We start from the raw sequence: 27,460 nt of genomic DNA, 5'->3' as shown, positions 1-27,460 counted from the left end.
CTACTGGTGATCTTCTGGGTTTCCTTACTGGGTCTTGGTAATCTTCTTAAAGATTTTGGTGAAACTTTTACTTTTGCCTTAGACACATCAAAAGCTTTTGATAGAGTCTGGCACAAAGCTTTGATTTCCAAACTATCCTCCAACAGCTTCTATCCTTCTCTCTGTAACTTCCTCTCAAGTTTTCTTTCTGACCTTTCTATTGCTGCTGTGGTAGACAGTCAATGTTCCCCTAAATCTATTAAGAGTGGTGTTCTTCAGGGTTCTGTCCTGTCACCCATTCTCTTCCTATTATTCATCAATGATCTTCTAAACCAAATCTTGTCCTATCCACATCTTGCACTTTTTCCATGTCTTCGTAGATGTCCAACCCTTCAGGAAGCAAGCAATTCATGTAGGGAAGCCACAGAATGCCTGATTTCTGATCTCTCTAAAATTTCTGATCGGGGCAGAGGAAACTTAGCATTGTTCAATGCCTTAAAAACTCAATTCCTTCATCTCTCAACTCAACACAACGTTCCAGACAACTATTCCCTCTTCTTCAGTGACACTAACCTGTCCCTCTCTTCTACACTGAATATTCTCGGTCTCTCCTTTATTTATAATCTAAACTGGAAATTTCACATTTCATCTCTAGCTAAAACAGCTTCTATGAGGTTAGCCGTTCTGAGACCTCTCTGCCAGTTTTTCTCACCCTTCCAGCTGTTAACTCTGTACAGGGGCCTTATCTGTCCATGTATGGAGTATGCTTCACATGTCCTGGAGGGTTCCACTCATACTGCTCTTCTAGACAGGGTGGAATCAACACCATCCGTGCAGAGAGAGAGAGAGGAATTGTGGCTGTGATGGCCAGTGGGTGACCTTGACAGTGGCTGGTAGGATGCTCTCTCTCTCTCTCTCTCTCTCTCTCTCTCTCTCTCTCTCTCTCTCTCTCTCTCTCTCTCTCTCTCTCTCTCTCTCTCTCTCTCTCTCTCTCTCTCTCTCTCTCTCTCTCTCTCTCTCTCTCTCTCTCTCAGATAAGGTAACACACATGCACACACACACACACACACACTCACTGGCTGTCTTTTCTACTTTTCTCCAGATGGCATAGTTGTAGAAAATTATGATAATTCAAACACAACAATAAAAAAGGGCAAAAACCATGGAACAATGGCACATATTACACTGATGTAAACAAATTGACCACCTGCAACAAACAGCTTGTGTCCAGTGTTACCACAACTCCATCTGTAGTGTGTTGGACTTTCAAATTGAGTTAGCTGCTCCAGATTTTGTCTGCTGCTTCCAAAATCTGTTAAGGAGAGATCAGTAGTACCAAGGTATGAGTGTAGGTATAAGGCTGTGCACATCCTAGTGTCATCAGACTTTGAAATCACTCCTCAGCCTCTCCATCCTTCCTCTTGAAATTCCCACTGGGCCAAACAGGTCTCAGCATAAATGACAACACTGGAGTCCCTAAAAGACCCATTTTCACCCCTTTACCAAGTGGATCCATCACTCCATTTTACCCACCAAAGTGATTCCACTTTACCCACCTAAGTCACTCCATTGTATCCACCTAAGTGACTCCATTTTACCCACCTAAGTGACTCCTGCCACCATCCCAACCTACACTCATAGAGAGTCTGAATGACTTACCAAACTTGGCGAATCTGGTACATACTGTAGCCAAGTTAACATTCCCCAGTTCCCTGACCTCTCATTCTTAATATATATATAAATATAAATATTCATTCACTCATCTTCATTTGCTGTTTCACTCCTCTTCATTCACTCATCCCTTTTATCTCCACTGCAGGTGATCTTCCTTGGTGAGTTGTAGTCAGAGCTTGGATTACGTCCTGATTTCCTTCCAGCCCTCACAGCTGGTAGATTGTCCAGTGTGGGCCTGTCCATACCTCTTGTGAGGAAATGGTCCCCCAGTAAGATGAGATAGTATTTGGAGCCTGTCCACCCTATACCCAGAGTGGTTCCCCTCCAAATCCTTTCAGGGCTCAGACTAGGCCCAGGAGAGTTAGAGCAGGTGGTCACCAGACCATTCCATTCAACTGAAAAAAAAAATACACTACACTCCCTACCTTTGGATGTTCACTTCCTTTTCTGACATACATACACAGAATATAACTTAATTCTAAGCACCATAGCCATCTTTTGGAAGTAATTTTTCTGTTGCATACATTAGCACTCCTCTATGAGGCATCGAGGAGGACATCTCAGCTGGGGTGGTGGAGGTTCATTTTCAGCACATGACACTTTAGGAGAGACCAGCAGCCACTCCTCTAGTCCTTCATAAGGCTTGACCTTTTCTGCAGCTCTTTGTAGCCTTTGTCTTGTGTACACATTTTCCATGAGATAGCTGCCTCCATCCCTGTATATGTCTATCATCTGATAGGGTCCATCCCATTTCGGATTCAACTTCCAGTAGATGCCTAGAAGTGGAGTTTCCCTCCTTGTCCAAACAAGTGCCCTGACACTCACTGCCTGATTCTCCCTGTACCAGTTTGTGGTGTTTCAGGAACATCCGATGAGCATCAGGTGTGACTGGTGAATGACCTCATTGGCCGTAACATGGGTCAAAGATGAAATTGTATATATACATACGAAACACTTCCCTTAGAGCATGTATGTATATATACATACTAAACACTGTATGGGTTAAGGAATGGCAAGAAAAAGGAAAACAGATGGGTGAGAAAATTTAAAAAAAAAAGGACCCTTTCATGGTGACCTGCTTCTGGCAGATCTGAGAGTAGATGGAACAGGTTTCACCAGTTTTCTTCAGATGCTCCCTCCTGAACTGTACTTTGATGCCTTTGATCTTCTTTTCTTTTTCACTTACACCTGCGGAAAGTTCATCAACTATCTCCATACAAGCATCCATCTTCTTCATCTTATTCTTATGATCTATACATGTTACATCATCCCACAATGCTGGGGACGAATGGAGCAATTCAGAGGAATTCAATAAGTTCTAGAGTTTTTTTCTTTTCACCACATGGTGTTATCGCTGCAAGCCTAGCACTTGTACTGATTCATCACCTCCGCTACACACACACACACACACACACACACACACACACACACACACACACACACACACACACACACACACACACACACACACTCACACACAGTTTCCCATTCTGGATGGGAAACAGTTACATGTGAAAGATTGTTTGGAAACAATTTGCAAACTTTGCTTGCACACACACACACACACACACACACACACACACACACACACACACACACACACACACACAGTTTCCCATTCTGGATGGGAAACAGTTACATGTGAAAGATTATTTGGAAACAGTTTGCAAACTTTGCTTCCAAAGAGTTTGGAAATTGTTTCCAAACTGTTTGGAGACTGTTTGGGAACATCATTTTCAAACAATGTTTCCTGATGTGGACAGACCTTAAGCAGGTAAACAGAATGGGAGAGGAAGAAGAGAGTCTTGTGCAGGGAAGCTACATGAAGGAGAGGATGCATGCAGTTATAGGAGGAGGCAGTAGACACCTGCCGAAACGATAATTATTCCCAGTGAGGTCTAAAGCACTGTTCAGGGGGTGCTGTGAACTTATCATTAAACTCAGCTGTGACCTCACTGAACGTTTCCCTTTGTGTCTCACAACACAAGGGGGTAGTCACAGCCTGCCCTCTAAAGACAACTCTCTTCCTCCACACAAAACTACAAGCACCTAATAACACACACACCCTTCACTCAAAAATTTTAAAATCATGGCGACTCCTACACCAGCCTCGGAGTCCCCATCTGGGGAGGGGACCATAAATGTCCCCAGGTCGGACTGCCTTTCCGTCGACGACCCTAAGTGTCTTGACACCCCCCTCAACTTTTTCTTCATTAACTTCTGCAACATTTGCGGTCTAAGATCTAATTTTCAATCTGTAGAACACCACCTCTCCTCTTCTAAACCTCATCTTCTTTTCCTCACTGAAACTCAGGTGTCTGAAGCAACTGACAGTAGCCCCTTTTCTGTTCCCTCCTACTTTCTCTATCCTCATTTTCGATCCAAAGCTGGATGCTGCGTTTATGTGCGCAATGACTTAACCTGCTCTCGTGCCCACGCTCTTGAATCTTCCGAGTTTTCCACCATCTGGCTACGACTACAGAGTCATTCTCATACTAAATTTATCTGTGCTGTATACCTCTCTCCTAACTCCTCTGACTATAAGAAATTCTTTGACTACTTAACTTCCAAAGTGGAGCACATTCTGACCCTCTTCCCTTTTGCAGAGATCTCCATTCTTGGAGACTTCAATGTTCACCACCAGCTTTGGCTTTCCTCTCCCTTCACTGACCATCCTGGTGAACTAGCCTACAACTTTGCTATCCTCCATGACCTAGAGCAATTGGTGCAACACCCTACTCGTGTTCCTGACCGTCTTGGAGATACGCCCAACATTCTTGACCTTTTCTTGACCTCTAATCCTTCTGCTTATGCTGTCACCCTTTCTTCTCCGTTGGGCTCCTCCGATCACAATCTCATATCTTTATCTTGTCCTATCACTCCAATCCCTCCTCAGGATCCCCCTAAGCGAAGGTGCCTCTGGCGTTTTGACTCTGCTAGTTGGGGCGACCTGAGGAGGTATTTCGCTGATTTTCCTTGGAATGACTACTGCTTCCGTGTCAGAGACCCGTCTTTGTGTGCTGAGCGCATAACAGAGGTGATAGTGTCTGGCATGGAGGCGTACATTCCTCACTCTTTTTCTCGTCCTAAACCTTCTAAACCTTGGTTTAACATAGCTTGTTCTCGTGCTATACATGATAGAGAGGTGGCCCACAAAAGGTACTTAAGCCTTCCATCACCAGAATCTCATGCACTTTATATTTCTGCCCGGAACCATGCCAAGTCTGTTCTCCAACTAGCCAAAAACTCCTTCATTAACAGAAAATGTCAAAACCTTTCAAGATCTAACTCCCCTCGTGATTTCTGGCATCTACCCAAAAATATCTCCAATAACTTTGCTTCTTCTTCTTTCCCTCCTCTACTTTAACCAGATGGCACCACTGCTATCACATCTATTTCTAAAGCTGAACTCTTTGCTCAAACCTTTGCTAAAAATTCTACCTTGGACGATTCTGGGCTTGTTCTTCCCTCTCCTCCACCCTCTGACTACTTCATGCCACGTATTAAAATTCTTCATAATGATGTTTTCCATGCCCTCGCTGGCCTAAACCCTCGGAAGGCTTATGGACCTGATGGGGTCCCTCCTATTGTTCTCCGAAACTGTGCCTCCGTGCTTGCACATTGCCTAGTCAAACTCTTTCAGCTGTGTCTGTCAACATCTACCTTTCCTTCTTGCTGGAAGTTTGCCTACATTCAACCTGTTCCTAAAAAGGGTGACCCGCTCTAATCCCTCAAACTACCGTCCTATTGCTTTAATTTCCTGCTTATCTAAAGTTTTTGAATCTATCCTCAACAGGAAGATTCTTAAACATCTATTACTTCACAACCTTCTATCTGATCGCCAGTATGGGTTCCGTCAAGGCCGCTCTACTGGTGATCTTCTGGCTTTCCTTAATGAGTCTTGGTCATCCTCTTTTAGAGACTTTGGTGAAACTTTTGCTGTTGCCTTGGACATATCAAAAGCCTTTGATAGAGTCTGGCACAAAGCTTTGATTTCCAAACTACCCTCCTACAGTTTCTATCCTTCTCTCTGTAACTTCATCTCAAGTTTCCTTTCTGACCGTTCTATTGCTGCTGTGGTAGACGGTCACTGTTCTTCTCCTAAATCTATTAACAGTGGTGTTCCTCAGGGTTCTGTCCTGTCACCCACTCTCTTCTTATTATTCATTAATGATCTTCTAAACCAAACTTCTTGTCCTATCCACTCCTTTGCTGATGATACCATCCTGCACTTTTCCACGTCTTTTCATAGATGTCCAACCCTTCAGGAGGTAAACATATCACGCAGGGAAGCCACAGAACGCCTGACTTCTGATCTTTCTAAAATTTCTGATTGGGGCAGAGCAAACTTGGTATTGTTCAATGCCTCAAAAACTCAATTCCTCCATCTATCAACTCGACACAATCTTCCAGACAACTATCCCCTCTTCTTCAATGACACTCAACTGTCCCCCTCTTCTACACTGAACATCCTCGGTCTGTCCTTTACTTATAATCTGAACTGGAAACTTCACATCTCATCTCTAGCTAAAACAGCTTCTATGAAGTTAGGTGTTCTGAGACGTCTCCGCCAGTTTTTCTCACCCCCCCCCAGCTGCTAACTCTGTACAAGGGCCTTATCCGTCCATGTATGGAGTATGCTTCACATGTCTGGGGGGGTTCAACTCATACTGCTCTTCTAGACAGGGTGGAATCAAAAGCTTTTCGTCTCATCAACTCCTCTCCTCTAAACTGACTGTCTTCAGCCCCTCTCTCCACCGCCACAATGTTGCATATCTAGCTGTCTTCTACCGCTATTTTCATGCCAACTGCTCTTCTGATCTTGCTAACTGCATGCCTCCCCTCCTTCCGCGGCCTCGCTGCACAAGACTTTGTTCTTTCTCTCACCCCTATTCTGTCCGCCTCTCTAACGCAAGAGTTAACTAGTATTCTCAATCATTCATCCCTTTCTTTGGTAAACTCTGGAACTCCCTGCCTGCTTCTGTATTTTCCACCTTCCTATGACTTGAATTCCTTCAAGAGGGAGGTTTCAAGACACTTATCCACCAATTTTTGACCACTGCTTTGACCCTTTTATGGGACTGGCATTTCAGTGGGCATTTTTTTTATTAGATTTTTGTTGCCCTTGGCCAGTATCCTTCCTACATAAAAAAAAAAAAAAAAAAGGTAATAGATTCAGAAGAGCAGTAACAATTGAAATAACCATGGAGAATTGTAAGAGAATCAATATGACATCAGTGAGAGATTCTGTTAAAAGAAAAAGTCCACAATCCCTCAAGCTTCTGTTGAATACTCATTCTCCTTGAATAAATGCACCATGAAGGAGAGTCCTAAAATGTGAGAAAGATGGCTTAAAGCAGAATGATTCTATAGTTTCCTTTTACTTGGGTGTTAGGGAGCCTAGACCAGCTTCCACCTTTATTGCTTTTTATTTATTTTTTTGTATTTATTTATTTTTTGTATTTATTTATTTTTGTTTTTCCTTTATTGGAATCTTAGTCCTATTGGTTTTCAAGCATATTCCAGTGAAAAAGTCTGATACATCAATGTTATAATATACACTCATACCTCCATTACTATGGATCTCACTTTAACAAATTTTGGAAGCAGCGGACAAAATCTGGAGCAGCCAACTCAGTTTAAAAGTTCCGTGCGTTATGGATGGTGTTGTGGTAACACTGGACATGAGCTGCTTGTTGCAAGTGGTCAGTTTGTTTACATCAGTGTAACAACACATGTAGCTCATCGTTCCAGGGTTTTTGTCCTACTTATTGTTGTGTTTGAATTATAATTTTCTATAACCATGCTGTCTGGAGGGAAAGTAGAAAAGACAGCCAGTGACTGACCTTGATGCAATGCTCTCTCTCTCTCTCTCTCTCTCTCTCTCTCTCTCTCTCTCTCTCTCTCTCTCTCTCTCTCCTCTCTCTCTCTCTCTCTCTCCTCTCTCTCTCTCCTCTCTCTCTCTCTCTCTCTCTCTCTCTCTCTCCTCTCTCTCTCTCTCTCTCTCTCTCTCTGTGTGTGTGTGAGTGTGTGTGTGTGTGTGTGTGTGTGTGTGTGTGTTTTAATTTATCAGAGAGAGAGAGAGAGTGCTCATTATATCTTCAATATGTTCATTATATCTTGCTGCACAGCTACTTCATCATCTTCATTCATCTAATTCATTATCAGTGAGTACCTTTATTGATTTTTCTTATGAATAAAGAAAATAAATAGGCATTTTAGAAGTAGCGTCAATATAATGAGGGTTTTAGCACCTCATGGGTGCCTTTCGAACAACCCTGTGAAAGACTGGGCATTACTGTATTTGTTCTTTCTGTCTTTCGTTATGTAATTATTGATACTAGCCACTCCTAACATAACCTGATGCTTAGTGTCAGTACCTATGGACATTTGGCTTCATCCTACCAACGTTCCCCCCCTTTTAGTCTGTAGTACTGAGGTATGAGTGTATTTACATGTGCTTAAAAAAAGTGTTTCACAATTTTAAATACCACAATTTCATTACTTACTAGATTCTTTATGTGTTTGGAACTCGGCTTTATCTTAATGTTAATAGACAATTTTCCCTTTGATGTTTCAGAATAATGGAGGGGAGGTGACTGATACTCCTGGCCACTACACAGTGTACCTGGTATCTAAGCCAAAATCAGGAAATAGGACATTAAGCATGGAACCCCTCTACAATACCTTCTCTGCTGATTACATCTGGGATTCTATTTGTAAAAAAAAAAAATTCAGCCACTGAAGGACTATTGGTAAGGATAATTTCTACTATGGGGAATCTTTGGGTGTTGAATATTTGGTTGCTTCTGGAAAGCAAGAACAGTGAATGGTCATGCTGGAATTCAGATTGTGTTTTTGCCAGATATTCAAATTTTTTTGGAATAATGCTTAATTGTGAAGCATGACTGAGTACCAGGTACATACTATTGTCAGCATGAAGTTGGAACATTTAAACATATTTCTTGGCACATATGTTTTGATTTTTGTTGAAATAGTATTAATTTAAAAAATATATATTTATTTTATCTTCATTTAACTCATGATACATTTCCAGTCATTAATTTCATATTCAGAAACAAGTTGTAGAACTACTTTGAAATATATATACTTTTGCAAGTAATGAAAACAAATGGCACTAGCATACTGTACTTCTGACAGTCATTATACCATATTATTATACCACAGATTACTATGCCTTTTTATTGTGATTTCTTGTTGATTTTTAAAAGTAGCTTGAAAAACATTACCGCACTGCTATCCCATCTTCCCTTCTATATAAGTGTTTCCAGTAACTGATTTTATTTGCTTAAGAAGTGCTTCATATCAAATTTCATTGTATAAAGATTATAACCATATTGAGCAGATTCTTTTACTCCTAATAAGTTACTACTGTTAAGGAAAATGCCTGGCTGGTATAATGGAAACGTGTGGTGTGTTCAGATTATGCTCAGGCTCATGGCTGGTATTCTGTGGTGGTGTGCTCAAGCTATGTTCAGGCTCAAGTCTTAACTTGTCAGTTGTTACTGCCTCTGAGCAAGGGTAGAGGGGTTGAATCAGCCAACAGATCCTCCTGCTGACTCGGGTCTCACATGGGTGGAGATGGGTTCTAGAGCATCCATTGTGTATTTGATGGCTAGTTTAACTAGTGTGATTTCAAAATATCTTTTCCCCCTTTCACGAAGCATCTTTTGGAGAGATCCCCTCCTTTTAGTGGTGTTATGAAACACTATTCCTGTCCCGTGTACATGAGAGTTCACCTTGTAGTGCAGATCACACAAACTATGAGAATAAGGGAATTAATACATTTTACATATATTGCTGTGATGGTAAATATTCTGTAGTTTATATTCATCTAAACAATACATGATGTGGTGAGATGCACAATGGTTAACAGAATATCTTATGCAAGTCTTTCTGTTGGCAGCCATGGAAAGATTTGTTTTCAAAACTTGCCAAACTCCAGATTCATCTCAGCCACATCATTATAAAGCAGTATAAAGCAATATTAATGCTTACTTAGGTAGAGTTGGCTGTGAAAATAAGCTAGAGCCAGCTGCTGTACACTGCTTACTTGCTATAAGATTTGGTTATATTCCAAAAATGTGATCATAAAGTGAACGATTGTATAGCTAATTGATTATAGCAAAGTTAATGGGGATGCATTGCTGCCAACCATCCCACCCCTGGGATTTTCTGGGTGGCATCAAAAAAAACTTATACACTACAAATTTACATAATGAACCTCATATCCTCCTTTAGAGATTTTGGTGAAACTGATGTTGTTGCCTTGGATATACCAAAGCATTTCATATAGCGTGGTACAAAGCTTTCATGTCTTCCTACAGTTTCTGTCCTCTCTGTAACATCATCTCAAGTTACCTTTCTGACTTTTCTGTTGCTGGTGTCGTAGATGATCATAGTTGTTTTCGTAAGTCTATTAATAGTGGTGTTCTTTAGGATTCTGTCCTGTTATACACTCTCTTCCTGTTATTCTTCAATGATTTTGTAAGCCAATCTTCTTGTCCTATTCACTCCTAGGATGATGATACTACTCTCTACTTCTCCATGTCTTTTCCAACCCTTCAGGAATTAAACAGCTCACACTGGGAAGCCACAGAACTCCTGACTTCAGCTCTTTCTAAAATTTCTGATTGGAGCAGAGCAAACTTTATATTATTCAATGCCTTAAAAACTCATTTCCTACATCTGTCAACTCAGCATTCCAGATAACTATCCCTTCTTCAGTGGTGCTTAACTGTCCCTGTCTTCTACATTGAACATCCTTAGTCTGTCCCTAACTTAAACTGAAAACTTCACTTCTTATCTCTAACTAAAACGGCTGCTATGAAGTTTAGCATATCAACTCCTCTAATTTACTGTCTTCTGCTTCTCTCTCATCACTGCAGTTTTGCATCTCTTGCTATCTTCTATTGGTATTTTCAGGTTAATTGCTCTTCTGATCTTGCTAACTACATGTCTCCCCTATTCTTGTAGCCTCACTGCCCATGACTTCATCTCACCCATATTCTGTCCACCTCTAATGCAAATGTTAACTAGTATTCTTAATCAATGATCAGTAGTTGTATTTTCCAGAACATCAAGCCAGATTTTTCAACATCTTGCAACACAGAAAAGATTTTTTCTCATCAGATATATCCCAAAATGATTCTTGCCGGCCTCTGAAAGTGTTAAATATATATTAAGGTCTTTAGAAATATACCAATTCTTAATAAGTCAGTACATCATTTGTAGAAAAACCAAAAAATAATTTGGTCACTTAAGATTCAAGACAGAAGACATTCTTAAGTTGAGATGGGTTTGTCTGCCAGCTTGTCATGCTTGAGTTAGTAGTAAGAAAGCAAGGTTCAGAAGCTGCCATAAAAAATTAGTTAACTTTTTGTACACCTGGAACAGTGAGTGTCAGGGGACAGATACAGGCAGCATAATGAGTGTGCTGGTGTGTTTCAAATGTAAACAGTAATGGCTCAGAACTCATTGTGAGAACTGTGTCTGGCCTCAGTTGCCTAGTACATGTAGGCAGCTATCCATAACAAACACTCACCAAAAAAGAAGTCAAAGACAAGGGTAAAAAACTGAGCAACTGTCTTGTTCAACCCCCCCAACCTAAACATCTGTCAAACTACCAACTAACCCAATAGGGGCTTAGGAAGGTAAGGAGGAGTGGACACATAGTGCTCACTGTCAGAAAAATATTTAAAGCCAGGTGGGGCTGTGAATGAGACAGGGGAGGGGGAGAAGGAAATTATGGGTGTGACCAAAACATTGGCATTCACTTCTGTTCAAAATCCCATTTTGGTGATCACTTTGTGGATGCCATTGCTGCTTCCCATGTGGATGTGGTCTAGGAAGACACCAACTTTGGACATATACTTGCCTAATGAGGAGAAGACTGAAGATCCACAGCTGGACAGTGTACAGCCGAAGAGAAAGATGAAGTTGCTCAGTGGAAAGACAAACTGTGATGTAGGTAGCAACAAAATGTCCCCAAAAGGCAAATACTGAGTAAAACCAGTCATGTGGGGAAACTGTAAGAATGTCCCCTCAAGACCAAAGAAATCCACACTTAGTAGGCCCCACATACAACAGGGCCACTGGTCCATAAGCTACAGATGACCAGTCCCAGAAAAGAAACCCAAAATTTCATAGAATATAAAAGAGAGACCCCAAACCTTTGAGGTCTTAAATGAAAGGATCATTTAGGCAGGAGGGCCTGAGCCCATCATGACACAGGGCGTATTGGTGACTTAAGTGGAGTGGTAGCAATGGACAAAAGTGTGAGGATTATTATTGCAATTTATTTGGCATAGAAACATCATATTTTCCTTGTTTGAGGCAATCATTGATGACATTGTTACCTCTCTTGTGACTTGCAAAGATAAGCACGACTTACACATTTATACTTTTTTATGTTATTAATTGTGTCTTTATTCAAATGTTTATATACATACTTTTATGTGACCTGCATGTCACCCAGTATCACCATGTTTTATTTGCTGCGAGGGCACAGCTGATGTGTGGCTGAGTGATGCTTGGTTTGGACACTGACTGTTGCCACCTTTGTATGCTTTTAGCCAGGAACAGTAGCATCCCCAGCTGCCTGCTTTCTCATGTGTCTCACTCAGTCAGTCAAGTCTGGCCTTGTCTTGGGGCTGGACTTGGCAGGCTGGTGCTTTGTATCTATCCAGTATCTTTATAGTATACAGCAGTCTGCAACCCCTGTCTTTCTCTAGGGCACACTGAGCACCACAACAACCAAGAAACAAGCATAACAAGCAAGTTACAACTAGAACAATATGTCTGGAGGACAGGCAGAGGTTCCAGTACTCAGTCAGGAAAAGGAGATCTTCTGAGATGGAGAGAAATGGGAGAGAACGAGAAGAGGATTGGTGAGAGATGCAGTGGACTGCAACTTGGTTATCTAACTGAAATCTCACACATATGTCCCTGACATTTGGAAATTTTTTGAGAAAAAGGAGGGGCACTAGGAGTTCCCTGGCATTAATGTGAAGTTGGGATTGAGTAGGGGACCACAAGCCCTGAGCTTGAAGACTGTTGGAAGACTGGAGGCCCCAGCCTGAATCTGAATCATCCGTAATGATGATCAGTGTAGGTTGTGGAAGGATCCAGGGAGCGACTGAGGACAACCACTGGGATTGAGCCCACCAATGGAGGAGTGGAAGTAGAGATCTGGGAAAGTTTCAAGTTAAAGGTACCACGTCTGCTGCGAAGTTGAGACGACCCAAGAGGCTGTCCCGCAATTGCCTGGTGAATGTATGAGTCCCCAGTGTCTGGTGAAGCTTCTGCAGCAGATGAATCTGGTGATGTGCCAACATGCCCAGAGTCTGTGACCTTGTGTCCCACTTGCTATGGTGAATTAGTGTGGTTGACTCAGATGAAGTTATCACCACTGTACTCACCAATTATCTATGTGACACCAGAGCTTTAAACGATTTAATAACAACACATCGTAGATCTTAGCAAGTGTATCCATTATACTGTTTCCTCTGTAATTGTTACAAAGCATTCTGTTTCCTGATTTAAATAAAATAATCAGTTTACTATAACACCATTCCACAGGGTAACATCTCATAAATACAAAATTTAGAATAGTAAGAAAAAACACAAGCCAAGACATAGGCAGGTTCCTAAATATACCAGAACAAATGCCAAGAAAACTTTTGTTGATATTCAAACTTTCCACAGTCTTACTTAACTTCATGAAATCCCAAAGAGACCATGTTGACATTGATAAACCATTCCACTTTATTCAGTATGTGCAGAGAAGTGAACACACCCGGATATAGAAACTTAGAAAGGGCAAGCTTAGAAAATGGTGACATCGATGGTGTGTAGAAAATAACAAATTATGTAAGAGAAAAAGCAATGGCAGCAATAAAACTGAGGGTGTATATAGCAGACATAAACCCAAACGTGACAATCCATGCTATGTACGAGACAAAAAGTTTCTTGTCAGACTATATGCGAGAATCATTCACAAGACTCTGCCTCATGTCTCACAGCCTTAGGGTGGAAGTTGGGAGATGGAGTCACACACCACGAGAGCAGTGTGTCTGTCAGTGCGATGGTGTGCAGGTGCAGACTGAGAAACATGTGCTAATTGAGTGTCCTTTGTCAACACATTGTCGTGACAGGTACCCAATGCTGACATTTACTGACCTGGGCAATCTTCTTCAAGAAAGTAATCATCTTCATGAGCTGTGAGGGTATATCCACAATTTATTGAATACTTATTAAAGGAGAATTGGTTTTGCTGTTTTTAACTTGTTTTCTAGATGTTTTCTGTATTTTATTTGGGAATTATTTATTTAATTCTTATGGTACCGACTATTTTTATCTTACCGAGGCATGTAAGGTTTTACTGTTTCATTTCGTTATTAATGTTCAAGTTTGTTTCTATGTTTTAGTTTATGATTGTTTTAGAGTTTGAATATGTTTTTACTTAGTTGCTTTAGTGCTGTCAGTTTCTAACTTGTTTCTTTAAGCTGCAAATCTTATTATCTTGTTTTAGTGTTTAGCCCAAAACCAAAATTAGGTATGATATCAATTGGACCATGATAATTTACACGTTAAAAACGTGATGTAATGTACTGTATGCTTATAAAGTTGTGGTCAATAAAACTACTACCACTATTACTACTACTACTACCAGTGACAGAGAGCTTGAGAACCTCCCCTTTCAAGCATGACATAAAGCCAAATCATATATGCATTGGTTATCCAACTCATTTGCAGCCACATGAACTTCATTTCAGCTGTCAGTCATTGTCACTCTTTATGGTGTCAAGTTGCAACAAGTGCTGAAATTTATGTCTGTCCAAGGGAATCCATTCATTGAAAGTCTGGGGATCCTCTAAACCCAGCTCCTCACCACCTATAATGCATGCTGTCATCCCTTCTGATGAGGGAAGGACGACTCCAGGAATGTGATGGCAATCTCTTTTCCTTAATTAGGGTGAAAGCAACAGGAAGAGCTTTACAATGTAGTCTGAGGTGATAGGAATCCATGTTTGTTGTTGTTTAGCTCATCCCATGTGCTACACAACAGTAATGGGCTCCCTAGTTTTAGTTAAATGCATGTGAACATATGGTAAAATTACATTAGATTTAATGATTTTCATGAACTTGTGCATAAAGTACTGTTTTAAATTTCAAGTAAGGAATCACCTGGAAATTAAGAATAGATTAACCCACATTTCATTGATTCTAGTTGGGAAAATAGCTTTGGTTTACAAACATTTCTAGTCACAAATGGCCCTGAGGAATGAATTAAATTAACGAACTTGAGGTTCTAAATATTAAAAAGGAGGTCATTGAACAACAAATACAGGAAGTAATAAAAATACATAAAAAGCCTACAATTAACAGCTGAGCATAAGGATAAATTGTAAACTGATTCTTGCCAGTGGTGGAAGGACCAGGGCTGGCTGGTGACTGCTTTGCTTGGATGGCACAGGCATTGACACATGAGGAATGCTTTATGTTTGTAATCTTTAACATAATGAAAAGTAATTATTTATGCAAAGTATGATCTTTTCTATGATGCCTAGAAAATCTCATGTTACTGTACCCAATTGCAACAACAACATAAAAAAAAACTTTGTATTGAAATATAAAGTATGCAAAAGGGATTGGCAAAGAGGTGGCCTTGGGCTGCTCTTCATGAAAGAGGAGCATTAGTTTATTTGTATGTTGCACAACCTTTTTGTGCGCTGTGTGAAGGATCTCTTTGTGACTGATAATACCATTTTGTACATGGAATGGTTTCTTTACAGGAATGGGGCAGAGGTTGTTTGATAATTCTCTAGTAAGTGTTTGCACTATCACCATTAGCGACCTTTAACTTGAGACATATTACAGAAAAGTGAGAAATGTATGTGTTTACTTGTGGGAATCCTTATCACAAGGTATCAAGAGTGGGGTACGCTTTAGTAAACAGACTTAATTTTTAAAGACATCTGAGTTAAAAGCTTAATTTTTTGTAAATGAGAGAGTCTCATTATATATAGCTAAATATTTGTAGTTTTGATGTTTACATTAATTTTCTTAATGAAAAGCAAGATGGGGGTCTTCAGCAGTTACATGTGAAGAGGCTTATCCCAGCAAATTAGTAGTTTTGCATCTTGAAGCTTAGTTGCAGAGTAAACATTCCTTCTATCCCTTCCTTGGATTTTCACAGGATCCATCAAGTGTTGGATTTCGATGATGAAAGATTTGATCCAGACTGTGTGGTGCTTGACAACCTTAGCTGGGAGGATTGCAAGAAGCAAGTGACTATGTGAGTGTTAACTGAATTCTTTACATTTATTTTGTGTTCTACAGAAGTGGATTTGGATTAGGTTGTAGTAGCTCTTATTTTATTTTAGTTTTGAATCTTTTCAGATTTTATTATAGCATATACACTCCCTTCTTGAGTTTTGCACTTGCTTTCTTCCCAAAGTATAGCATTAAACTCAAGGGTTGTGAAACTCAAGGTATTGAAAATACTAAAAAAGTGCTTATTCGTTCTGGCCTGTAAAGAAGCCGACTTTTCCCCACACTTTACTCCTTTATTTCAAAATGCAGTATGTATGTGTGTGTGTGTGTGTGTGTGTTTTGTCCTCATATCTGGCATGATACAGCACTGTGGCTGTGCAGTACCATCACATCTAAAACAGTGTGTGTGTGTCTCTCTCTCTCTCTCTCTCTCTCTCTCTCTCTCTCTCTCTCTCTCTCTCTCTCTCTCTCTCTCTCTCTCTCTCTCTCTCTCTCTCTCTCTCTCTCTCTCTCTCTCTCTCTCTCTCTCTCTCTCTCTCTCTCTCTCTCTCTCTCTCTCTCTCTCTCTCTCTCTCTGCCCCCCTCCCACATCCATCCCCATTTCCTCCCTCCTTCCATCCCACCCACCCTCCCTTCCATTCTCTCTCTCTCTCTCTCTCTCTCTCTCTCTCTCTCTCTCTCTCTCTCTCTCTCTCTCTCTCTCTCTCTCTCTCTCTCTCTCTCTCTCTCTCTCTCTCTCTCTCTCTCTCTCTCTCTCTCTCTCTCTCTCTCTCATATACCCAAGTAAACATGTAAAAAACTTAGGAGTCTATATTGACCGCTTTATGCTCTTTGATGTCCATACTAATGAGTTAAATAAGAAAGCTATTGGTATTTTAATGTATATCAGCAGAATAGGTGACAGCTTAGATAAACAAACCAGGGTCATTATTGTACAGACACTCGTTCTTAGCTTAATTGAGTATTGCATTAGGATATGGGGAACTGCAAGTGACACTGTAATATCTAATGTGCAGAAAGTGCAAAATTTTGCAGCAAGGGTTGCAGTGGGAGGAGTAAGGAAATATGATCATATATCTCCATTTATCAGGGAACTGAAATGGCTAAAAATAAAGCAGAAACATATATTTCAAGTAGGTATAACTATTTTTAAAGCTTTACGAGGATTTTACCCAGAATGGTTTTTATCATTAAGCAGTAGACAAGCTGTTACTAGCAGCATCACCAGACAGAGGCACAGCCTGTACGTGCCACACACAAAAACACACAGTGGAGACAGGCGCACTGCTGTACGAGGAGCCAAGCTGTGGAACGCGCTCCCACCTCGCCTAACCCAGGCACCCTCTCTTAACACTTTTAAGGCTAGAATTGAGAAATTTCTGCTAACAGATAATGTTTAAGCCAGACTGAGGATTTTATTGTCATCTTTTCAAGAAAATTTTACTCGCTAATATATCTCTATTTTATACTTTTATCTTATTTTATTGTATTTTTATTTTATTTTTATTTTTATTTTATATGTATGTTTTTGTGCATGTGTAGTATGTGTGTTTCTTTTATTGTGACTTTTTACCTTTGGGATTTAATGGTAAACAATTTATCAAATCTTTTACATTAATATATAATAGTTGTAAGAGACTTATGTATCTGAATGTATTGTGATTGATGTGTCTATCGTGATTACTAAATATCTATTGTAACCTGAGTAATAACCACTTTGGTGGATAATAAACAAATCTGAATCTGAATCTGAATCTCTCTCTCTCTCTCTCTCTCTCTCTCTCTCTCTCTCTCTCTCTCTCTCTCTCTCTCTCTCTCTCTCTCTCTCTCTCTCTCTCTCTCTCTCTCTCTCTCTCTCTCTCTCTCTCTCTCTCTCTCTCTCTCTCTCTTTCCCTGCTCCCCTCCCACATCCATCCCCATTTCCTCCCTCCTTCCATCCCACCCACCCTCCCTTCCATTCTCTCTCTCTCTCTCTCTCTCTCTCTCTCTCTCTCTCTCTCTCTCTCTCTCTCTCTCTCTCTCTCTCTCTCTCTCTCTCTCTCTCTCTCTCTCTCTCTCTCTCTCTCTCTCTCTCTCTCTCTCTCTCTCTCTCTCTCTCTCTCTCTCTCTCTCTCTCTCTCTCTCTCTCTCTCTCTCTCTCTCTCTCTCTCTCTCTCTCTCTCTCTCTCTCTCTCTCTCTCTGTGTGTGTGAGAGAGAGAGAGAGAGAGAGAGAGAGAGAGAGAGAGAGAGAGAGAGAGAGAGAGAGAGAGAGAGAGAGAGAGAGAGAGAGAGAGAGAGAGAGAGAGAGAATAATCCTGGTGATTGCTAAATAGTGATATTGAATGAGAATGAAAATGGATGGAAGGAGCATAAACATGAATGGAACAGATGAAGAAAAAACAAAAAGGGTTAGAGGATAAGAGAATACTTATTTCTCAATACTTCCTCTCTCCCTGTAATTCTTCACTCATTTCTCATCCTTGCTGCTTATATTTTTTCTTTCTACTTTCTCCCCATCCTCCCATTCTCTTCCTTCACCCTTCATATACTTCCTTGCCCTGTGTATTCTCCTTCCCTGGTTATGTCCCTTTCCCGTTTTCCTTTCTTCTCCCTCCCCTTTTTTTGTCTTGTCTCAAACTTCCCTCCTAGTCACCTCCTCTCTTCCTTACTTGTCAGAGATAAGGGACTAGGGAGAGGAAGGGAGAGGAGGGCAGGAAAGGGGGAGGGAGGGAAGGGGAAAGGGGAGGGAGAGAAGGGGAAAGAGGAGGGAGAGAAGGGGAAAGGGGAGGGAGAGAAGGGGAAAAAGGAGGGAGAGAAGGGGAAAGAGGAGAGAGAGAGAGAGAGAGAGAGAGAGAGAGAGAGAGAGAGAGAGAGAGAGAGAGAGAGAGAGAGAGAGAGAGAGAGAGAGATTTCTTAGTCTCACTGAGATTCTTTCTTTGAACAAACTATAGTTGGATAGCAGACTTGGCATTATTTTGGGCAAAAATGTAAAGTGCATGAGATTCAGGTGATGGAAGGCTCAAGTACCTCTTGTGGGCCACCTGTCTGTCATGAATGGCATGAGAACAAGCTGTGTTAAACCAAGATTTTGAAAATTTAGGTCAAGAGAAAGAGTGAGGAATGTTTGCCTCCATGCCAAGTGCTATTGCCTCTGTTATGCGCTCAGCATACAGAGACAGGTCTCTGAGATGGAAGCAGTAATCATTCCAAGGAAAATCAGAATAATACCTTGATTAGCAGAAGGAAAACACCAGAGGCACCTCCCCTTTGGGGGATCCTCAGGAGAGACTAGAGTGACAGGACAAAATACAAATATGAGATTGTGATCAGAGGAGCCTAATGGAGAAGATGGGGTAATAGCTTAACCAGAAGGATTAGAGGTGAAGAAAAGGTCAAGAATCTCCAAGATGGTCATGAAAACAAGTAGGGTGTTGTACCAGTTGCTCTAGGTGGTGGAGGATAACAAAATTAAAGGTTAGTTCACGTGATCAGTGAAAAGAGAGGAAATCCAAAGCTGATGGTGAACATTGAAGTCTCTGAGAATGGAGATCTCTGCAAAAGGGAAGAGTCAGAATGTGCTTCACTTTGGAAGTTAAGTAGTCAAAGAATTTCTGATATATCAGAGGAATTAGGTGAGATGTATACAGCCCAGATAAATTTAATTTGAGAGTGACTCTGTAGTCATAGCCAAATGTTGGAAAATTTGGAAGATTCAAGAGCATGGGCATGAGAGCAGGTTAAGTCATTGCACACACAGATGCAACATCCAGCTTTGGATTGAAAATGAGGGTAGAGAAAGTAGGAGGGAACAGAGAAGGTGTTATTGTCAGTTACCTCAGACACCTGTGTTTCATTTGAGGAAAAGATGAGGTTTAGTAGAGGAGAGGTGGTGTTCTACAGATTGAAAATTAGATCTAATGCTGCAAATATTGCAGAAGTTAATAAAGAAAAAGTTGAGGGGGTGTCAAGACACTTAGGGTCAATACCAGTCTCGGAGTCCCCAGATGGGGACTCCGAGGCTGGTCTAGGAGTCGCCATAATAAAATTAGAATTTTGAGTGAAGTGTAATTAGGTGCATGTAGTTTTGTGTGAAGGAAGAAAGTTGTCTTTAGAGGGCAGGATGTGACTGTCCCCTTGTGTTGTGAGACACAAAGGGAAATGTTCAGTGAGGTCACAGATGGGTTACTGATAAGTTCACAGCACTTCCTGATCTAGTGGTTAAGACCTCACTAGAAGTAAATACTACTACTACTACTACTACTACTACTACTACTACTACTACTACTACTACTACTACTACTACTACTACTACTACTACTACTACTACGACTACTGACTCCTCCAATCAGTTGACATCTCATTGTGTAAGGTTTGTGGTAAAAAGTGATCGCTGAATGAGAAAGGAACAACAGGATACAGTACCCTCCCGAGTTTCATGATATCCGAGTTTCGCAATCCTTAAGTTTTGTGCTGAGTCCTAAATTCTTACCATACCAACTTTTACACATTCTCTTCTCGAATTGTGCGCTTTCATTTTATATGGATCATATCTTCCTACCATCAGCATCATAGATAGTAAAAATAAATGCATATGTATTTATTTACATATATATATATATATATATATATATATATATATATATATATATATATATATATATATATATATATATATATATATATATATATATATATAATTTTTTTTTTTTATATGTAGGAAGGACACTGGCCAAGGGCAACAAAAATCTAATAAAAAAAATGCCCACTGAAATGCTAGTCCCATAAAAGGGTCAAAGCAGTGGTCAAAAATTGATGAATAAGTGTCTTGAAACCTCCCTCTTGAAGGAATTCAAGTCATAGGGAGTTCCAGAGTTTACCAGAGAAAGGGATGAATGATTGAGAATACTGGTTAACTCTTGCATTAGAGAGGTGGACAGAATAGGGGTGAGAGAAACAAGAAAGTCTTGTGCAGCGAGGCCGCGGGAGGAGGGGAGGCATGCAGTTAGCAAGATCAGAAGAGCAGTTAGCAGGAAAATAGCGGTAGAAGACAGCTAGATATGCAACATTGCGGCGGTGAGAGAGAGGCTGAAGACAGTTAGAGGAGAGGAGTTGATGAGATGAAAAGCTTTTGATTCCACCCTGTCTAGAAGAGCAGTATGAGTGGAACCCCCCCAGACATGTGAAGCATACTCCATACATGGACAGATAAAGCCCTTGTACAGAGTTAGCAGCTGGGGGGATGAGAAAAACTGCCGGAGACGTCTCAGAACACCTAACTTCATAGAAGCTGTTTTAGCTAGAGATGAGATGTGAAGTTTCCAGTTCAGATTATAAGTAAAGGACAGACCGAGGATGTTCAGTGTAGAAGAGGGGGACAGTTGAGTGTCATTGAAGAAGAGGGGATAATTGTCTGGAAGGTTGTGTCGAGTTGATAGATGCAGGAATTGAGTTTTTGAGGCATTGAACAATACCAAGTTTGCTCTGCCCCAATCAGAAATTTTAGAAAGATCAGAAGTCAAGCGTTCTGTGGCTTCCCTGCATGATATGTTTACCTCCTGAAGGGTTGGTATATATATGTATACTTATTTCCATGTATGTATTATTTATATGGATAAACCACTTGTTTGCCACTGTACTATAAATAGTCAGGTTGGCTTACATGCAAGAGAGGAGAAGAGAAAAGCTGATGTCACACTGTATTGCAGAAACATACACAAATAAATGAGAGATGTCTCATGACTGTGGTGCAGCTGCATCCACCACACTGCATTGCATTATGTTATGGCAGTGCTTCACCACTGCATCACCACTGCATCACAATAGATGTGAGAAAGAGAGAGACATTTTGACAGTTATAGATGGTGTGGCACTGCACCTCTGCACTGTTATGTTATGCTGGAAGTGAAGACAAAACTCGTACAGCTTTAGATGTGGTGGGGCCTCACTGCTGTATTTGCCTAGTTGTATTTACCTAGTTGTGGTTTACAGGAGGGGAGTAATCTCATAGTATCCCGTCTCTATAGCTACCCAGTCTGGTCTTAAAGGCATGGACAGTTATGGCATTGACAACATCTTCACTGAGTTCATTCCATTTATTCACACTTCTGTGAAGAAAACTATACTTATTGATGTCTCTTCTACAGTTAACTTTCTTCAATTTCTTACTGTTTTCCCTTGTACTATGTGTGTCTTAAGTTATAAAACATTTTTTGTCCACATTTCCCATACCATTTATCATTCTATAGATGTTTATTAAATCCCTTCTCTCTCCCCTATTTTTCAAGGGTAGGAATTTCCAACATTCTTAATCTCTCTTCTAGAACCATCTTAGTGACTGCTCTTTGTACTCTCTAATTTTATAATATTCCTCTTTGTATGAGGAGACCACACCACTGCTGCATATTCCAATCTTGGTCTTATCATGGAAATCAACAACTTATTTTTATCATCCCTTTATCCAAATATGAGAATGCCATTCTTACTCTTTTTAACAAAATTCATTGTGTATCCAGTAATTTTATTAATGTGTCTGTCCAGAGTCAAATTTTCAGTTACTGTTACTCCCAAATCCACTTCTTCTTTTCTTTAACTTCACACCATCTATCACATAATGATATTGTATTCTTTTCTTACTCTTACCAAACTCCATTACTTTACATTTACTTAAATTGAATTCCATTTGCCAAGATTTACTCCATCTATTTATCTTATTTAAATCATCTTGCATTACCATACAGTCATTTACATTTTCTACCCTTCTCATCAGCTTAGCATCATCTACAAATAAGTTCATATAACTATCTATTTCTTCATTTATGTGATTCACATATATTACAAACATTATCGGTCCCAACACTGACCCCTGTGGGACACCACTAGTTACTTTCAGTCAAGATGAATTTTGGTCTTGTATTATAGTTCTCATCTCTCCTATCATCCAGATAATCCTCCATCCACTCCAGCAGTCTATCTCCAATTTTTCCATAATTTTTTATCTTCTATAGCAATCTTCAGTGTGGTACTTTTTCGGGAGGGAGGGAAGAAGGGGTAGTGAGAAGGCGAGGGGCAAAATAGTTAAATCTAGAAAGGTAGCTAGCTCAGGGATGGTGAGAAATAGCTTAAGTATTTACTACACAAACTGTAGAAGTATTCTGAATAAAATAGACTTGCTTAGAGGAATAGCAAGCGTTGAGAGATTTGATATCATTGCTTTAACTGAAACTTGGTTAGATATGTCAGGAAAAGTATTTAATCCAGAGGTTAAGATAGATGGGTATACAATGATCTATAAAGATAGGGAAAACAGGAGAGGAGGAGGCGTCGTGTTATACGTTAGGGACACATTACAGTGTTGTATCAACAGTAGAATTAAGACAGATAACAAAGCAGAGTCGATATGGGTAGATACTCGTATTAAAGAAGGATCGCAGTCAGTAGTACTAGGGTTAGTTTACAGACCACCGACCAGTACAGAGGAAATTAACACCTCACTGTGGCAGGAATTAAATAGAGCAGGCAGGTACAGTCAGGTATGTGTGGTAGGAGATTTTAATTTTAGGAATATCGACTGGAGTCTGATGGTGGGTAATAAGGAAGCAGAGGAATTTCTTAAGGTAATTCAGGATAATTTTTTAAAACAGGTAGTCGTAGAACCCACAAGGGGGAATAATATTCTAGATTTAATTCTTACTAGCAGGGAGGAAGCAGTCACGCAGGTAGAGGTTGGAGGACAGCTAGGTAACAGTGACCATAGGGAAATTAGGTACAATTTAGAATGGGAAGAAACTGTTAGAAACAAAAACACTAGTAAGATACCTGACTTTAGGAGAGCAGATTTTGAAGAATTAAAAAGTTACCTCCAAGGAGTGGACTGGCAAAGGATGCAGGGTGAGGAGGGTGTAGGACAAGAGGAGGGAAGATGTGTCCGGAAGGGAGGAGGAAAGAGGAAGGGGGGAGCTAGGTGTGAGTATGTTGGAATGTCAGGTCATGCTGAAATGAGAGAGGTGAGGTCGAGGCGAGTAGATGAGGGAGTGGAGAGGATGGTAGGGGACGAGATGAGGGGACTAGTTGAAGTAAATGTAGATGAATTGTATAAATATTTCGTAGATAAAGTTCATACAGGTCAGTTAGCAAATATCCCGTATAGAACAATAAGATCACAAAAAAATGACCCTAAATGGATGACTGCTAGGTTAAAGCATTATATAGGGCATAAGAGAAGTATATATAGGAGATTAAGGGCAGGTGAAGAAGTTTTAAGGACACAATATAATGAATTAGTTAGAACAGTCAGGAAGTTAACGAGGAAAGCTAAGGACAATTATGAATCAAAGGTAGCCAGCCAGGCGAAGACGGACCCCAAGGGATTTTATCAGGTATACAGGAAAAAGAATAAGGATACTGTAGGTCCATTGAAGGCAGCAGATGGGGAGCTGGTTAGTTTTGGGGAGGAGATTAGTAAACTTCTGAATGATTATTTTTTAACCGTCTTCACCCAGGAAAACATGCAGGATATGCCAGATAGTGAACAGATGTTTAGAGCAGATGAGAATGAGAAGCTGACAGATATTTCCATAACTAGGGAGATAGTGGAACAGGAGATAGATAGGCTAAAAAAGTTCAAGTCACCAGGACCTGATGAAATATATCCCAGAGTACTTAAGGAATGTAAAGAGATTATTAGTGAGCCATTAGTTTCTGTCTTTAGGAAATCACTGGAGTCGGTTGGGTGAGGTACCAGTAATGTGGAGGCAGGCTAATGTAGTACCCATCTTTAAGAAAGGAGATAAAACTTTAGCATCTAATTATAGACCGGTCAGCTTAACTTCAGTTGTAGGTATAATGTTAGAGTCAATGATAGCGAGGAACATTAGGGAACACTTAGACAAACATAACTTGATAAATCAGTCACAGCATGGCTTCACGAAGGGGAAGTCTTGCCTGACAAACTTGTTAAGTTTTTACAGTAAGGTGTACGAGGCAGTAGATAATGGTGATAGTTGTGATATCTTATATCTGGACTTTAGTAAAGCATTTGACAAGGTACCCCATCAAAGGCTCCTGAGAAAGGTTAGGGCACACGGGATAGATGGGAAGGTGTTAAGCTGGATAGGGTCATGGCTTGGTAACAGGCGACAGAGAGTGGTAATAAACAGCTCGAAATCCGAGTGGGGTCATGTAATTAGTGGGGTGCCACAGGGATCAGTATTAGGGCCATTGTTATTTCTAATGTATATCAATGACTTGGATAGTGGAATTAGTAGTGATGTTAGTAAATTTGCGGATGACACAAAGATAGGTAGATTAATTAGGTCAGAATCGGATGCCATCGCCTTGCAGGCAGACTTAGAATGAATGAATGGACGGATAGATGGCAAATGCAATTTAATATCAATAAATGCAAAGTGCTTAGCGTAGGTAGAGGAAACCCACACAATAGGTACACATTAGACAACCAAACTCTGGTAGGTACAGGGTACGAGAAAGATTTAGGAGTTATAGTTAGCTCTGAACTCCGTCTAGGGAAACAATGCATAGAAGCCAGAAACAAGGCAAATAGGGTACTAGGATTAATTTTTAGGAGTGTTAAAAGTAGAAGGCCGGAAGTAATATTAAAGTTATACTTGGCGCTGGTCAGATCTCATCTAGACTACGCGGTGCAGTTCTGGTCCCCACATTACAGGAAAGATATAGGTCTATTAGAATCAGTACAGAGGAGAATGACTAAAAGGATACAGGGGATGAGGAGTATTCCTTACGAGGCGAGGATGAAGCTGTTAAATTTACATTCTTTAGAGAGACGTAGGTTAAGAGGGGACCTGATAGAAGTCTTTAAGTGATATAAGGGTTATAACAAGGGAGATGTAAGCAAAATTCTTAGGATCAGCAACCAGGGTAGAACAAGAAATAACGGGTTCAAGCTTGAAAAATTTAGGTTTAGGAAGGAGATAGGAAAAAATTGGTTCTCAAATAGAGTGGTAGATGAGTGGAACGGACTCAGTAATCATGTAGTTAGTGCTAGGACACTAGAGAGCTTTAAGAGAAGATTAGACAAGTTTATTTATGGGGATAGCAGATGGAAATAGGTAGGTGTGTTTCATACAGGGACTGCCACGTGTAAGCCTGGTCGCTTCTTGCAGCTTCCCTTATTTCTTATGTTCTAAACACTTTCTTCAAGTTTAAGTAGACACCATCCACCTATCCATCTCTCTCCTCCACAATATCAACTACCCTTGAATAAAAGGACAATAAGTTCATGGAGCATGATCTTCCCCTCCTAAATTCAAATTGACAGTTTACTAAAACTTTATTTCTTTCCAAGTGTTCCATCCATCTTTCCTACACTGTTCTTTCACATAGTTTTTCTACAACACTAATCAAGGACACTATTCTATAATATAGTGGGTTTTCCTTATTTGCTCTTTTGAATATTAATGTGATATTTGCTCTCTTCCAATCTTTTGTTACTCTTCCCTGTGATAGTGATGTCACCACTAGACTGCAAATTTTATCAGCCAGTTGTTCTCTACATTCCTTCAATATCCAGTTTGACACTCCATCTGGACCAGATGCTTTATTTACATTATGTTTTTCCATCATCTTAAGTATTTCCTCATAACTAACTTGGACTATATTTAGTATATTCCTCACCAACTTATCCCCTCCAGCATCAAACTCCCCTTCCACAGTAAGTAACGATCTGAAACTATTGTTCATAACCTCTGCCATGTCCTGTGCATCCTCATAGATTTTTCCTTCAACTTTCAATCTTGATACACCTTCTTCATCTTCCCATTGTCATGCTGAATGTGAGAACAAACGACACACACACACACACACACACACACACACACACACACACACACACACACACACACACACACACACACACACACACACACACACACACACTCTCACACAGTTCTAGGCCATTTGGCTGGAATAAATAAGCATTTTTCTGTGTTTTCAATACTCCGAGTTTTGTGCTTCTCAAGTTTAGTGCTATGCCTTGGGAAGAAAGCAAGCATGAAATGTGAGAGGTTACTGTACAGTAGGCATGTTGCTGAACAACACCTTAGTCCTTAGCAGGTTTAATATTGATGAAACTGCATTGTATTAGAGGTGTACACTGACACAAACCTTGGCCACAGAAGGTGAAGCTCAGCCCATAGGATTTTAGGGTTAGAAAGACCATGTCACTGTCCTCAAATGTTCAAATACAGCAGGTACTTTCATGATCATTGGACAGAGTAAAAATTTTACCCTTAAGCCTTGAAGGGTGTCAAGATTTACCCTGTGATTTACTGAAATTTCAAGAAAAAAAAAAAAAATATATATATATACTCGTATATATATAGAGAGAGAGAGAGAGAGAGAGAGAGAGAGAGAGAGAGAGAGAGAGAGAGAGAGTACTGTAAGCTATAGTCACTATAGGCTACACTGATCTAGATGTCATGACTCCTGCCTGCATCCCATTTTTGTGGGAGCAGTTAAATTGTGTACTTGTAATGTTTGTCATTTTATTTTTTT

The 27,460-nt window shown here is 40.3% G+C and overlaps 1 protein-coding gene across 7 annotated transcripts in view; it reads left to right on the top strand.

Moving 5' to 3' along the window:
* Positions 1-27,460, top strand: part of LOC135109621 (DNA ligase 1-like) — a 195,424-nt gene that overhangs the window by 13,639 nt on the left and 154,325 nt on the right. For all 7 annotated transcript variants that reach the window (XM_064021053.1, XM_064021054.1, XM_064021057.1 and 4 more), the window contains exons 2-3: positions 8,234-8,408; positions 15,875-15,973. In XM_064021053.1, coding sequence (XP_063877123.1) covers positions 15,972-15,973 — 2 coding nt within the window. In that variant the 5' untranslated portion in view covers positions 8,234-8,408; positions 15,875-15,971. The remainder of the gene's footprint in view (positions 1-8,233; positions 8,409-15,874; positions 15,974-27,460) is intronic.

This window comes from Scylla paramamosain, chromosome 19 (genome assembly GCF_035594125.1).
Source record: "Scylla paramamosain isolate STU-SP2022 chromosome 19, ASM3559412v1, whole genome shotgun sequence".
Lineage (NCBI taxonomy): Eukaryota > Metazoa > Arthropoda > Malacostraca > Decapoda > Portunidae > Scylla > Scylla paramamosain.
This window is presented reverse-complemented; position numbering and strand designations above follow the sequence as displayed.